The sequence below is a fragment of the Salmo salar genome, chromosome ssa09 (genome assembly GCF_905237065.1).
Source record: "Salmo salar chromosome ssa09, Ssal_v3.1, whole genome shotgun sequence".
NCBI lineage: Eukaryota > Metazoa > Chordata > Actinopteri > Salmoniformes > Salmonidae > Salmo > Salmo salar.
In genome coordinates, this window is record NC_059450.1 from 44,878,239 (window position 1) to 44,893,933 (window position 15,695).

General features: G+C 45.4%; 1 protein-coding gene across 1 annotated transcript; it reads left to right on the plus strand.

Annotated features, from left to right (window-relative positions):
• Positions 1–8,819: 8,819 nt before the first annotated feature.
• pomca (proopiomelanocortin a) lies at positions 8,820–11,987 on the plus strand. The gene is given in 3 exon segments (NM_001198575.1): positions 8,820–8,902; positions 10,239–10,362; positions 11,042–11,987. Coding segments are annotated over 2 exon segments (699 nt in total). The 5' UTR covers positions 8,820–8,902; positions 10,239–10,245; the 3' UTR covers positions 11,624–11,987.
• The last annotated feature ends 3,708 nt before the right edge of the window (positions 11,988–15,695 follow it).

Below are 15,695 nucleotides of genomic sequence, written 5' to 3' on the forward strand. Positions count from 1 at the left end.
ACAGGCAGTTTCTAAGTCAAAGCAGGGTGTTTCTGGTGGCCTCTGAATGATCTGCTCTGTTCATGAACATTCACCTAAATGAACACTGAGCAACAGCATCACCTGCTGTTTCATAAAACGTGGAGCGATGTCGTTAGGACATCACACTACTATGCAACTACTGGGGAATGTTAGAACTAAAGTCATCCTGAATCAGGTGTGTTAGTGGTGGTCTTTACCATGTCCAACCTGATCCCTATCTATCAGGTCTTTACCGTGTCCAACCTGATCCATATCTATCAGGTCTTTACCATGTCCAACCTGGTCCATATCTATCAGGTCTTTACCGTGTCCAACCTGATCCATATCTATCAGGTCTTTACCATGTCCAACCTGATCCCTATCTATCAGGTCTTTACCGTGTCCAACCTGATCCCTATCTATCAGGTCTTTACCGTGTCCAACCTGATCCCTATCTATCAGGTCTTTACCATGTCCAACCTGATCCCTATCTATCAGGTCTTTACAATGTCCAACCTGATCCCTATCTATCAGGTCTTTACCATGTCCAACCTGATCCCTATCTATCAGGTCTTTACCGTGTCCAACCTGATCCATATCTATCAGGTCTTTACCATGTCCAACCTGATCCCTATCTATCAGGTCTTTACCATGTCCAACCTGATCCCTAACTATCAGGTCTTTACCATGTCCAACCTGATCCATATCTATCAGGTCTTTACCGTGTCCAACCTGATCCCTATCTATCAGGTCTTTATCATGTCCAACCTGGTCCCTATCTATCAGGTCTTTACCATGTCCAACCTGATCCCTATCTATCAGGTCTTTACAATGTCCAACCTGATCCCTAACTATCAGGTCTTTATCATGTCCAACCTGGTCCCTATCTATCAGGTCTTTACTGTGTCCAACCTGTTCCCTATCTATCAGGTCTTTACCGTGTCCAACATGATCCCTATCAAATCAAATGTATTTATATAGCCCTTCTTACATCAGCTGATATCACAAAGTGCTGTACAGAAACCCAGCCTAAAACCCCAAACAGCAAGCAATGCAGGTGTAGAAGCACGGTGGCTAGGAAAAACTCCCTAGAAAGGCCATAACCTAGGAAGAAACCTAGAGAGGAACTAGGCTATGAGGGGTGGCCAGTCCTCTTCTGGCTGTGCCTGGTGGAGATTATAACAGCACATGGCCTAGATGTTCAAATGTTCATAAATGACCAGCATTGTCAAATAATAATAATCATAGTATTTGTCGAGGGTGCAACAAGTCAGTAACACAAGAGTAACAGTCAGTTGTCTTTTTCATAGCCGATCTTTGAGAGTATCTCTACCGCTCCTGCTGTCTCTAGAGAGTTGAAAACAGCAGGTCTGGGACAGGTAGCACGTCCGGTGAATAGGTCAGGGTTCCAGCAGGTCTGGGACAACAGGTCTGGGACAGGTAGCACGTCCGGCGAATAGGTCAGGGTTCCATAGCTGCAGGCAGAACAGTTGGAACTGGAGCAGCAGCACGGCCAGGTGAACTGGGGACAGCAAGGAGTCATCAAGCCAGGTAGTCCTGAGGCATGGTCCTAGGGCTCAGGTCCTCCGAGAGAGAGAAAGAAAGAGAAAGAGAGAATTAGAGAGAGCATATTTAAATTCACACAGGACACCGGAAAAGACAAGAGAAATACTCCAGATGTGACAGACTGACCCTAGCCCCCCGACACATAAACTACTGCAGCATAAATACTGGAGGCTGAGACAGGAGGGGTCAGGAGACACTGTGGCCCCATCCGATGAAACCCCCGGACAGGGCCAAACAGGTAGGATATAACCCCACCCACTTTGCCAAAGCACAGCCTCCACACCACTGGAGGGATATCTCCAAACACCAACATACCATCCCGGGACAAAGCCGAGTATAGCCCACAAAGATCTCTGCCACGGCACAGCCCAAGGGGGGGCGCCAACCCAGACAGGAAGACCACGTCAGTGACTCAACCCACTCAAGTGACGCACCCCTCCCAGGGACTGCATGGAAGAACACCAGTAAGCCAGTGACTCAGCCCCCGTAATAGGGGTAGAGGCAGAGAATCCCAGTGGAAAGAGGGGAAACCGGCCAGGCAGAGACAGCAAGGGTGGTTCGTTGCTCCAGCCTTTCCGTTCACCTTCACACCCCTGGGCCAGACTACACTTAATCATAGGACCTACTGAGGAGATATGTCTTCAGTAAAGACTTAAAAGGTTGAGACTGAGTCTGCGTCTCTCACATGGGTAGGCAGACTATTCCATAAAAATTGAGCTCTATAGGAGAAAGCCCTGCCTCCAGCTGTTTGCTTAGAAATTCTAGGAACAATTAGGAGGCCCGCGTCTTGTGACTGTAGCGTACGTGTAGGTATGTACGGCAGGACCAAATCAGAAAGATGGGTAGGAGCAAGCCCATGTAATGCTTTGTAGGTTAGCAGTAAAACCTTGAAATCAGCCCTTGCCTTAACAGGACGCCAGTGTAGGGAGGCTAGCACTGGAGTAATATGATCACATTTTTTGGTTCTAGTCAGGATTCTAGCAGCCGTATTTAGCACTAACTGAAGTTTATTTAGTGCTTTATCCGGGTAGCCGGAAAGTAGAGCATTGCAGTAGTCCAACCTAGAAGTAACAAAGGCATGGATTAATTTTTCTGTGTCATTTTTGGACAGAAAGTTTCTGATTTTTGAAATGTTACGTAGATGGAAAAAAGCTGTCCTTGAAACAGTCTTGATATGTTCTTCAAAAGAGAGATCAGGGTCCAGAGTAACGCCGAGGTCCTTCACAGTTTTATTTGAGACGACTGTACAACCATCCAGATTAATTGTCAGATTCAACAGAAGATCTCTTTGTTTCTTGGGACCTAGAACAAGCATCTCTGTTTTGTCCGAGTTTAAGAGTAGAAAGTTTGCAGCCATCCACTTCCTTATGTCTGAGACACAGGCTTCTAGTGAGGGCAATTTTGGGGCTTCACCATGTTTCATTGAAATGTACAGCTGTGTGTCATCCGCATAGCAGTGAAATTTAACATTATGTTTTCGAATGACATCCCGAAGAGGTAAAATATATAGTGAAAACAATAGTGGTCCTAAAACGGAACCTTGAGGAACACCGAAATTTACAGTGGATTTGTCAGAGGACAAACCATTCACAGAGACGAACTGATATCTTTCCGACAGATAAGACCTAAACCAGGCCAGAACTTGTCCATGTAGACCAATTTGGGTTTCCAATCTCTCCAAAAGAATGTGGTGATCGATGGTATCAAAAGCAGCACTAAGATCTAGGAGCACGAGGACAGACGCAGAACCTCGGTCTGACGTCATTAAAAGGTCATTTACCACCTTCACAAGTGCAGTCTCAGTGCTATGATGGGGTCTAAAACCAGACTGAAGCGTTTCGTATACATTGTTTGTCTTCAGGAAGGCAGTGAGTTGCTGCGCAACAGCTTTTTCTAAAATGTTTGAGAGGAATGGAAGATTCGATATAGGCCGATAGTTTTTTATAATTTCTAGGTCAAGATTTGGCTTTTTCAAGGAAGGCTTTATTACTGCCACTTTTAGTGAGTTTGGTACACATCCGGTGGATAGAGAGCCATTTATTATGTTCAACATAGGAGGGCCAAGCACAGAAAGCAGCTCCTTCAGTAGTTTAGTTGGAATAGGGTCCAGTATGCAGCTTGAAGGTTTAGAGGCCATGATTATTTTCATCATTGTGTCAAGAGATATAGTACTAAAACACTTTAGTGTCTCCCTTGATCCTAGGTCCTGGCAGGGTTGTGCAGACTCAGGACAACGGAGCTTTGGAGGAATACGCAGATTTAAAAATCCCTATCTATCAGGTCTTTACCGTGTCCAACCTGGTCCATATCTATCAGGTCTTTACCGTGTCCAACCTGATCCATATCTATCAGGTCTTTACCGTGTCCAACCTGATCCATATCTATCAGGTCTTTACCGTGTCCAACCTGATCCCTATCTATCAGGTCTTTACCATGTCCAACCTGATCCCTATCTATCAGGTCTTTACCATGTCCAACCTGATCCCTATCTATCAGGTCTTTACAATGTCCAACCTGATCCCTATCTATCAGGTCTTTACCATGTCCAACCTGATCCCTATCTATCAGGTCTTTACAATGTCCAACCTGATCCCTATCTATCAGGTCTTTACAATGTCCAACCTGATCCCTAACTATCAGGTCTTTACCATGTCCAACCTGATCCCTATCTATCAGGTCTTTACCATGTCCAACCTGATCCCTAACTATCAGGTCTTTAACATGTCCAACTTGATCCCTATCTATCAGGTCTTTATCATGTCCAACCTGGATTGGGTTTCAATCCGGTCACTGGTTATAGGCATTTTAAAGGCATTTTACGATTGCAGTGTTTACCTTGAATGGTATCTCTGTGAACGCAGGAGCTGGGATTGGCCCGGGAACATTGCCTTTAAAGGCCTAACACACATGTTTTCATCTCAATATAAAATCATTTCTGTGTAACAACTAAGTACTTTACTGTAATAGTTTTAAATAAAAATCAATTAGCAAAAACAATTTCTCAAGCAACGATATAGCTAGGACTGTGGGGTGGTCAAATCAAATCAAAGTGTATTGGTCACATACACGTGTTTAGCAGATGTTATTACCAGTGTAGCGAAATGCTTGTGTTTCTAGCTCCAACAGTGCAGTAATAGCTAACAATTTCACAGCAATACACACAATACACACAAATCTAAGTACAGGAATTAAATTAGGAATGTATAAATATTTAGATTAGCAATGTCAGAGCCGCATAGACTAAGATACAGTAGAATAGAATACAGTAAATAAATTCAGCAAAAAAATAAATGTCGCTTTTTCAAGACCCTGTCTTTCAAAAATAATTCATAAAAATCCAAATAACTTCACAGATCTTCATTGTAAAGGGTTTAACCATTGTTTCCCATGCTTGTTCAATGAACCATAAACAATTAATGAACATGCAGCTGTGGAACGGTCGTTAAGACACTAACAGCTTACAGACGGTAGGCAATTAAGGTCACAGTTATGAAAACTTAGGACACTAAAGAGTCCTTTCTACTGACTCTGAAAAACACCAAAAGAAAGATGCCCAGGGTCCCTGCTCACCTGCGTAAATGTGCCTTAGGCTGCAAAGAGGCATGACGACTGCAGATGTGGCTAGGGCAACAAATTGCAATGTCCGTACTGTGAGACGCCTAAGACAGCGCTACAGGGAGACAGGACGGACAGCTGACCGTCCTCGCAGTGGCAGAAAAACAACACCTGCACAGAATCGGTACATCCGAACATCACACCTGCAGGACAGGTACAGGATGGCAACAACAACTGCCAGGGTTACACCAGGCATGCACAATCCCTCCATCAGTGCTCAGACTGTCCGCAATAGGCTGAGAGAGGGTGGACTGAGGGCTTGTAGGCCTGTTGTAAGGCAGGTCCTCACCAGACATCACCGGCAACAACGTCGCCTATGGGCACAAACCCACCGTCGCTGGACCAGACAGGACTGGCAAAAAGTGCTCTTCACTGACGAGTCGCGGTTTTGTCTCACCAGAGGTGATGGTCGGATTCGCGTTTATTGTCGAAGGAATGAGCGTTACACCGAGGCCTGTACTCTGGAGCGGGATCGATTTGGAGGTGGAGGGTCCGTCATGGTCTGGGGTGGTGTGTCACAGCATCATTGGACTGAGTTTGTTGTCATTGTAGGCAATCTCAACGCTGTGCATTACAGGGAAGACATCCTCCTCCCTCATGTGGTACCCTTCCTGCAGGCTCATCCTGACATGACCCTCCAGCATGACAATGTCACCAGCCATACTGCTCGTTCTGTGTGTGATTTCCTGTAAGACAGGAATGTCAGTGTTCTGCCAGGGCCAGCGAAGAGCCCGGATCTCAATCCCATTGAGCATGTCTGCGACCTGTTGGATCGGAGGGTGAGGGCTAGGGCCATTCCCCCAGAAATGTCCGGGAACTTGCAGGTGCCTTGGTGGAAGAGTGGGGTAACATCTCACAGCAGTAACTGGCAAATCTGGTGCAGTCCATGAGGAGAAGATGCACTGCAATACTTAATGCAGCTGGTGGCCACACCAGATACTGACTGTTACTTTTACCCCCCCTTTGTTCAAGGACACATTATTCCATTTCTGTTAGTCATATGTCTGTGGAACTTGTTCAGTTTATGTCTCAGTTGTTGAATCTTGTAATGCTCATACACATATTTACACATGTTAAGTTTGCTGAAAATAAACGCTGCTGACAGTGAGAGGATGTTTCTTTTTTTGCTGACTTTACATATAAAATGAGTAATGCAAAATATGTAAACTTTATTAAAGTGACTAGTGTTCCATTATTAAAGTGGCCAGTGATTTCAAGTCTATGTATATAGTGCAGAAGCCTCTAATGTGCTAGTGATGGCTATTTAACAAACTGATGGCCTTGAGATAGAAGCTGTTTTTCAGTCTCTCTGTCCCAGCTTTGATGCACCTGTACTGACCTCGCCTTCTGGGTGAACAGGGAGTACAGGAAGGGGCTGAACATGCACCCTTGTGGGGCCCCTGTGTTGAGGATCAGTGAAGTGGAGGTGTTGTTTCCGTCAGAATGTCCAGGACCCAGTTGCACAGGGCGGGGTTGAGATCTAGGGCCTCGAGCTTAGTGATGAGCATAGAGGGTACTATGGTGTTGAATGCTGAGCTGTAGTCAATGAACAGCATTCTCACATAGGTATTCCTCTTGTCCAGGTGGGATAGGGCAGTATCCGTTTGCATCGTCTGTGGATCTATTGGGGTGGTAAGCAAATTGAAGTGGGTCTAGGGTGTCAGGTAAGGTAGAGGTTAGATGATCCTTGACTAGTGTCTCAAAGCACTTCATGATGACAGACGTGAGTGCTACGGGCAATAGTCATTTAGTTCAATTACCTTTGCTTTCTTGGGTACAGGAACAATGGTGGACATCTTGAAGCATGTGGGGACAGCAGACAGTGATAGGGAGAGATTGAATATGTCCGTAAACACACCACCCAGCTGGTCTGCGTATGCTCTAGTCTAAGTAAGGGACCTTATTGGAGGGGTATATAAACTAGCTGTTCTTGGCAGTGAGATTTGGAACTCACTTTGTTATTGATCCGATTTGGCGGCAGGTAGCCTTACGGTTAAGAGTGTTGGGCCAATAACCGAAAGGTCACTGGTTTGAATCCCCGAGCCGGCAAGGGGGAAAAAAATCTGTTGTTCTGCCCTTGAGCAAGGCAGTTAATCCCAACAACAACTTCTCCCCGGGCGCCGATGACGTTGAAAAAGGCAGCCCCCTGCACCACTCTGATTCAGAGGGGTTGGGTTAAATGCAGAAAACACATTTCAGTTGAATGCATTCAGGTGTACAACTGACTAGGTATACCCCTATGAACTTAGACTGCCTGGTGATGTCACCAGACAAGCCAGAACTCCACCCATGCAAAACCTGTTGATTAAAAAGTCCTGTGTAAAATTGTATTTTCAACCTGCAACTATCAGGAAATAACAACATTTATCACACTTTTACAGTGTTAGTTTCATCAGGTGTTGTACAAAATGATACAAAACACAGGGCCTTTAAAAGCTGCACTAACTATAAACTGCAATCGGGTTGAACCACGGCCATGGTTTCCTCCTGTTAGAGCTGCTATCAATGGAAAAAGATGATTGCATTAAAGCAATTATATTTTTTTCTTCACATTTTGTCTTAAATGATAAACTCTGTCAATAAACCGTTCCATCTAAGAGGAGACGTTCAGATGTACTTGTGTGTTTCCATCAATGAAGTCATTCACTAAATGCTTCCTCCATGCACTCCACAACCACTCAGCTCTGCGTGTCTGCAGCGTGTGTGTGTCCACAGCGTGTGTGTGTGTGTGTGTGTTTTTGTTCGTTTGTCAATCGCAGGACCGTACACACAGCGAGCCAAGGTCAGACGGTGCACTAATGGACATCCTCTTGTCTTGTCCAATTAGAATGAAGTCACACACTGGTGACGAGGTCTCAGAGTTCCTTGTGTGTGTGTGTGTGTGTGTGTGTGTGTGTGTGTGTGTGTGTGTGTGTGTGTGTGTATGTTTGTGTGTGTGTGTGTATGTGTGTGTGTATGTATGTTTGTGTGTGTGTGTACGTGTGAATTGAATTTAATGTGAACGGCCATTGACAGAGAGCAGGTCCCTGTTGAACGTCTGAGTCACTGAGTAGAGGTTAACAGAGGTCATGACTCATGACCTTCCTGACACCCGGACTAGCCAGTAACCACCCTCCTTCGCCAATCTCTCCATCTCATCTCCTCCTTCTTCCATCTCCAGTGACTCCATCCGGTCTGTCACCCGGCCTCTCCGGTTAATCCCCGTTTTGGAAGGGTGTTCCTGCTACTCAGCCAGCAGACAAAGAGCCACCAATAGCCAGATGGCAGTCACAGCCCTGGACCATTCAGACCAGAGTAATTCCATACCCTCACCTTCAGCATGCAGACGTGTTGTCTGACGGCATGGCAGACCCTTGTTAATACCCTTGATAATTCACCTGTGTGTGTGTGTGTGTGTGTGTGTGTGTGTGTGTGTGTGTGTGTGTGTGTGTGTGTGTGTGTGTGTGTGTGTGTGTGTTTGTCAAATTGACCCGTAACATAAGGGAAGGGTTAAGGGCTGTGAGGGGGGTGGTGGCCCGTGGCCTCCGGTGGTCTCAGGAACCTCCGTCACTCAGGTTCAGGTATAAAAGAGAGGGCCAGAGACACATAAAAGAGAGACAGAGACACACACACACACATACAGACGGACAACAGTGCTGAAGTGGACAACTCCTCGGAAGAGAAAAGTGATAGACTGGTCGGAGGAGAGAGAGAGACAGAGAAGAAAATACTTTTGAAACAGGTTAGTGACAACAGATGTTTAATCCTTTGATTTGAGAATGATTATAAAATGAAAACAGAACACTGAATTCTGAAGATAATAGTAATGATTTGTTTTTCAAAAAAATTATATAATTATTTAGTCATTTAAAATTACTGCCATTAATTAACGTTATTTGACTAAATGCTCATTGACTAAATGCTCATTATTTGACTAAATCACATTTGGTCCTCTACAGCTATCTGTGGGCTTCTATCATTTATTGTAAATAAGACAAATGTATATATTCTTCACTTCTTCACATAAACAGTGTGATAAGTGGTGTTAGCTCATACAGTCAATAATGATTCAGTAAGCCAGTCAGTCAATCAGTCAGTAAGAGAGTCAGTCAGTCAATCAGCAAGCCAGTCTGTCTGTCAATCCGTCAGTCAGCCGATCAGTCAGCAAGCCAGCCAGACAGTCAATCAGCCAGTGAGTCAAACAGTCAGCAAGCCAGTCAGTCAGCCAGCCAGTCAATCCGTCAGTCCGCCAGTCAGTCCTTCAGGCAGTCAGTCAGTCCGCAAGTCAGTCAGTCCTTCAGTCCGCAAGTCAGTCAGTCAGTCAGTCCTTCAGTCTTCCAGTCAGTCAGGGTGGCTACTTTAAAGAATCTAAAATATATTTTGATTTGTTTAAAACCTTTTTGGTTATTACATGTATCCATATGTGTTATTTCATAGTTTTTATGTCTTCACTATTATTCTACAATGTAAAAATAGAAAGATAAAGAAAAACCCTGGAATGAGTAGGTGTGTCCAAACTTTTGACTGGTACTGTATGTCCTCTATGGACTTCATTAGATAAGAAATGTGTTGCATTTATGTCACGTTTTTCATCATGAATGTTGTTCTGGAGGCAGCTTTGCAGAGTGGTCAGTAGCTGGCACAGCCACAAAGTCATACAATCTGATTTTAAACCTAACCTTAACCACACTGCTAACCCTAATGCCTTAACCCAAACCTTAAATTAAGACCAAAAAACACATTTTTGTTTTTTCATGAATCTTTACAATACAGCCAGTTCTGACACATGATAATAAACGTCAACCTGCATGTTTGTCACACTCATCTGCCGTTCTTCAGTTTATGATGACATTCATGAACGGGTCAGTAGAATGCTGCATTCATGACATGTCAGAACTAGAACACCGGGACATTTCTGACTTGGAAACTCATTGTAGAAAGATTATATCAGAGTTTCCCACTAACAGAATCAAACAATAGGAAGCTTTACGCAAAAATGTTATTTTAATTTTAACTCAGAGGTTCCGAGTTTCCGACTTGTTTTGAATGCAGTATAACTGTGTTTTTCCTGTGAGCAGCGTGACGATGCTGTGTCCTGCGTGGTTATTGGCTGTGGCTGTGGTGGGTGTGGTCAGTGGGGTTAAAGGTCAGTGCTGGGAGAATCCTCGTTGTCAAGACCTCAACTCTGAGAACAGCATCCTGGTGAGTTAGAAACGTTGCAGAGAGCGCAATGTTTTTGAAAAGTTAAGCTCAAGGCCGGGATTTAATCCGATTCCAGGTTATAGGCATTGTGGCTTTTAAAGGCAATGTTCCAATCAGAAATTGAGTTTAAAAGCGGCAATGCCTATAACCCGCGATTACATTGAATCCCAGCTCAAGTATGTAAGAGGCTCCTGAGTGGCACAGCGGTCTGAGGCACTGTATCTCAGTGCTAGAGGCGTCACTACAGACCCTGTATCACAATGATAGGGAGTCCCATAGGCCGGCGCACAATTGGCTCAGCGTCGTCCCGGGTTTGGTCGGGGTAGGCCGTCATTGTAAATAAGAAATTGTTCTTAACTGACTTGCCTAGTTCAATAAAAGTAAAACATATTTTTTTTTTAAAGAGAGCAGTTACGAGAGTGTTACAGCATTTTACTGTTACCAACCTAACCTACCTCTCCTTTCCTCTCTGCTCTTCTCCCTCCTCTCTGTTATTCTACCTCCTTTCTGCTCTCTGCTCTTCTCCGCTTTTCTCCCTCTCCACTTCGCTGTCCTCTCTGGTTCTCCCTCTCTACCCTTCTCCCTCTCTTCCCACTCTTTTCCCTCCCCTCTCTTCCCTCTCTCCTCGCCTCTCCGGTCTTGTCCTTCTCCTCTCCTCCTCCTATCGGCCTCCTCACAGGAGTGCATCCAGCTCTGTCGTTCTGACCTCACCGCCGAATCTCCCATCTTCCCTGGCGAGGTGCATCTCCAACCCAACTCCCCCTCCGACTCTCCTCCCCCCTCCTTACTTCTGTCCCCCCCCTCTCCCCTGTCCCCCTTGGAGCAGCAGAACATCGTGTCCCCCCAGGCCAAGCGCTCCTATTCTATGGAACACTTCCGCTGGGGGAAGCCTGTGGGAAAGAAGCGCCGCCCGGTGAAGGTTTACACCAACGGTGTGGAGGAGGAGTCCTCCGAGGGCTTCCCCAGCGAGATGAGACGAGAGCTGGGCACCAACGAGGCCATGTACCCCGCTCTGGAGGCTGTGGAAGGGGGAGAGGGAGAGGGCCTGGGGGGTGAGGCAGATGGCTTGGGTGGGGTGTTTAGTCTTCAGGAGAAGAAAGACGGCTCGTACAAGATGAACCACTTCCGCTGGAGCGGACCGCCCACCAGTAAGCGCTATGGAGGGTTCATGAAGAGCTGGGACGAACGCAGTCAGAAACCACTGCTCACACTGTTCAAAAATGTCATCATCAAAGACGGACAGCAGAAGAGAGAGCAGTGAGGGAGGGAGAGAGAGGAAGGGAGGATAGGTGAGCTGAAGAGGGGGGAGGGAGAGAGGACATGGGGGACAGGAGAAATACCATTATCAGGGTTGAGGGAGAGAGGGAGAGAGGACAAGGGGGTTGAGGGAGGGAGAGAGAACATGGGGGGTTGAGGGAGGGAGGACATGGGGGTTGAGGGAGGGAGAGAGAGAGGACATGGGGGTTGAGGGAGGGAGAGAGAGAAAGTCCCTTTACTCCCCATCCAGCACTGTAGGACGTAGATCCAGTAAGCTCTCATTTGATTCACAATTAGGAGACAGACAAGCTTTGTGATTGGCTAAAAGTACTTTGTCCTCTGACCCAGCAATGATGTTAGCTGCTAATGTAATAATGTCTCTAATAAATCATAACTCTGTATAGAACCATGCTGTTGTCACTGAGGGATGGGTATAGGGGTGATGGGTAAAGAAGAAAATTGTTATTGAAATTATTCCAAATATAAAAATATTGTATTGCAAGCAACCACAGTCAAGCAGTTTTTATTTACCGGCATATACGCAGAACTGATAAAATGAAATATTTTATTTGTTTAGTCATTATTCATGTAGTCTGTATATTGCTACGTTCCCCAGCATGAAAACCAAAGATGTCGCTCAAACAGAAGAGGGAACAAACAAAGAGTCACTGACAACAACCAAAATGAAACAGGTGGGGTTCTAGGAAGGGGTTCTGAAAGACAATCATGGGGGTGTCCACTGAATGGGGGTGTTCACTAGTAACAACAACTGGGACCTAAAAGACACCCATCATGAGACCCACTAAATTTGCCCAAGAAGACACAAACAAAATAAAAACTTACACTGAACTTAAAGACAGGAAGCAAACCAAAAAGGAGGAGCAAAACAGAAACAGAGAAAGCAGATAAAGGAGTGTTTTTCTAGAAATCGAATTAGGGAACTCCAACTAAAGTTGTTGACCCTCCACATCTATCAAGACAACTGTAGCTCTGGGCCAGCCGCTCTTAAACAGCATGTGGGCCAGCCGCTCTTAAACAGCATGTGGGCCAGCCGCTCTTAAACAGCATGTGGGCCAGCCGCTCGTAAACAGCATGTGGGCCAGCCGCTCTCAAACAGCATGTGGGCCAGCCGCTCTCAAACAGCATGTGGGCCAGCCGCTCTCAAACAGCATGTGGGCCAGCCGCTCTCAAACAGCATGCGGGCCAGCCGCTCTCAAACAGCATGTGGGCCAGCCGCTCTCAAACAGCATGTGGGCCAGCCGCTCGTAAACAGCATGTGGGCCAGCCGCTCTCAAACAGCATGTGGGCCAGCCGCTCTCAAACAGCATGTGGGCCAGCCGCTCTCAAACAGCATGCGGGCCAGCCGCTCTCAAACAGCATGTGGGCCAGCCGCTCTCAAACAGCATGTGGGCCAGCCGCTCGTAAACAGCATGTGGGCCAGCCGCTCGTAAACAGCATGTGGGCCAGCCGCTCGTAAACAGCATGTGGGCCAGCCGCTCTCAAACAGCATGTGGGCCAGCCGCTCTCAAACAGCATATGGGCCAGCCGCTCTCAAACAGCATGTGGGCCAGCTGCTATTAAACAGCATGTGGGCCAGCCGCTCTTAAAGCATGTGGGCCAGCCGCTCTTAAAGCATGTGGGCCAGCCGCTCTTAAACAGCATGTGGGCCAGCACAGGTGAAACACCTTCCCACTAATGAGATGCCAAGCCAGCACAGGTGTAACACATACTGACTAACGAGGTGACACGAATCGGTGCGCCCTACGTGCTAACGAGCTATGTCCAACCTCAAAATATAAATGGAAAAACCAAAGCATGTAACACTATGTACAGGTACACCTGGGATGTACTGTAACACTATGTACAGGTACACCTGGGATGTACACCTGGGATGTGCACCTGGGATGTCTGTAACACTATGTACAGGTACACCTGGGATGTACACCTGGGATGTGCACCTGGGATGTCTGTAACACTATGTACAGGTACACCTGGGATGTACACCTGTGATGTGCACCTGGGATGTACTGTAACACTATGTACAGGTACACCTGGGATGTACTGTAACACTATGTACAGGTACACCTGGGATGTACACCTGGGATGTGCACCTGGGATGTACTGTAACACTATGTACAGGTACACCTGGGATGTACTGTAATACTATGTACAGGTACACCTGGGATGTACTGTAACACTATGTACAGGTACACCTGAGATGTACTGTAACACTATGTACAGGTACACCTTGGATGTACTGTAACACTATGTACAGGTACACCTGGGATGTACACCTGGGATGTGTACCTGGGATGTACTGTAACACTATGTACAGGTACACCTGGGATGTACTGTAACACTATGTACAGGTACACCTGGGATGTACTGTGGAATGAAACAATATTATACATGTAGTTACAGGACAGAGTAAACACACACACACACACACACACACACACACACACACACACACACACACACACACCAAAACATTGGAGCATCAGTATCGGAACCCAAACAATATATACAGCATCACTCATATTGAGAGGATTCTGCATTCAGAATATCACTGGCCACAGAGATTACACTGACACACTGAGCAGAGCAGAGTAGAGTAACGCCCTGCACGGCATGCATTTTAAGCCCAAGCCCAAACCATGCACTCGACAGGCCCTACCATACCCAGGCCCAACTACTAATGCCAAATTTAAGGCCCAGCCCGAAATCTGAAATGACTTCCTCTGTTAGTAAATCCATTGTTATGATCTTAGTCAGATATGACTGTATTGCACAGCAGAGCACGAGCAAATGGCTCCGCTTCAAAATGTTAGTGATCAATTTAATGATCAGTTTATTGATTAAAAAAACAGGCCCTACCCAACCCTAACCCAATGTATAATGTTGGGGCTGTCAGGCTAAGGTCGTGTAGCAGAGATCAAGAGGACAGGAGAGAAGAGAAGGGAGTGGAGGAGAGGAGATACAGATACTGCTGTTTGATTGATATTGGTACACAGTGGTAGTTCAGGGGGCTATGATTTCACAAAGCAGGATCAAAGAGTTAGCCAGCTAACTTTCCATAATTCATAGAGAAAGTCTGACGCTGATTAACTAATGGCTAACAAAATGCGTTAACCATAGAGTAAAAGTACAGCTATCACGCTTGTAAACATATTATATTGTTCAAAAACCATACTAATAGATTGCTTTTTGTAAATAATGTTTTTTTGTTGCATTTACAGTACCAGTCAAAGGTTTGGACACACCTACTCAATAAAGGGTTTTTCTTTACAACTACTTTTTTTTTTTAAAGAAGGAAAGAAATTCCACAAATTAACTTTTAACAAGGCACACCTGTTAATTGAAATGCATTCCAGGTGACTAAGTGATGAAGCTGGTTGAGAGAATGCCAAGAGTGTGCAAAGCTGTCATCAAGGCAAAGGGTGGCAAGTTTCAAGGATTTGTTTAACACTTTTGGTTCCTACATGATTCCATATGTGTTATTTCATAGTTTTGATGTCTTCATTATTATTCTACAATGTAGAAAATAGTACAAATAAAGAAAAACCCTTGAATGAGTAGGTGTGTCCACATTTTTGATAGGTACTGTAACTCCCGAAAATGCTGTTATAGAGGTAATTTCCTTAGTGGGTGACGTCAGAGGTCACCATGTGGGAGAAGTGGGAGCTAAGGATAATAGACGAGTTTCCCACCAGTAGGGGTAAGGACTGTTTTTAGCACGATACAAAGCAGAGTGCCTGGATACATCTCTTAGCTGTGGTATATTGGCCATATACCACAAACCCCCAAGGTGACTTATTGCTATTAGAAACTGGTTACCAACATAAATAGAATAGTATACATGTATTTTTACTTCATACCCAAGGTCTGATATACACCAGGCTGAAATGCTGTTTCAGCCAATCAGCCTCCAGGACCCAAACTATCCAGTTGATAATAAAAATAAGTGATCTTTTACATTAATTTAAACTAATACCCACATTAACCTAAACTAATACCAAAATGAATCTAAATTAATACCCACATTAACCTAAACTAATACCCAAATGAACCTAAAC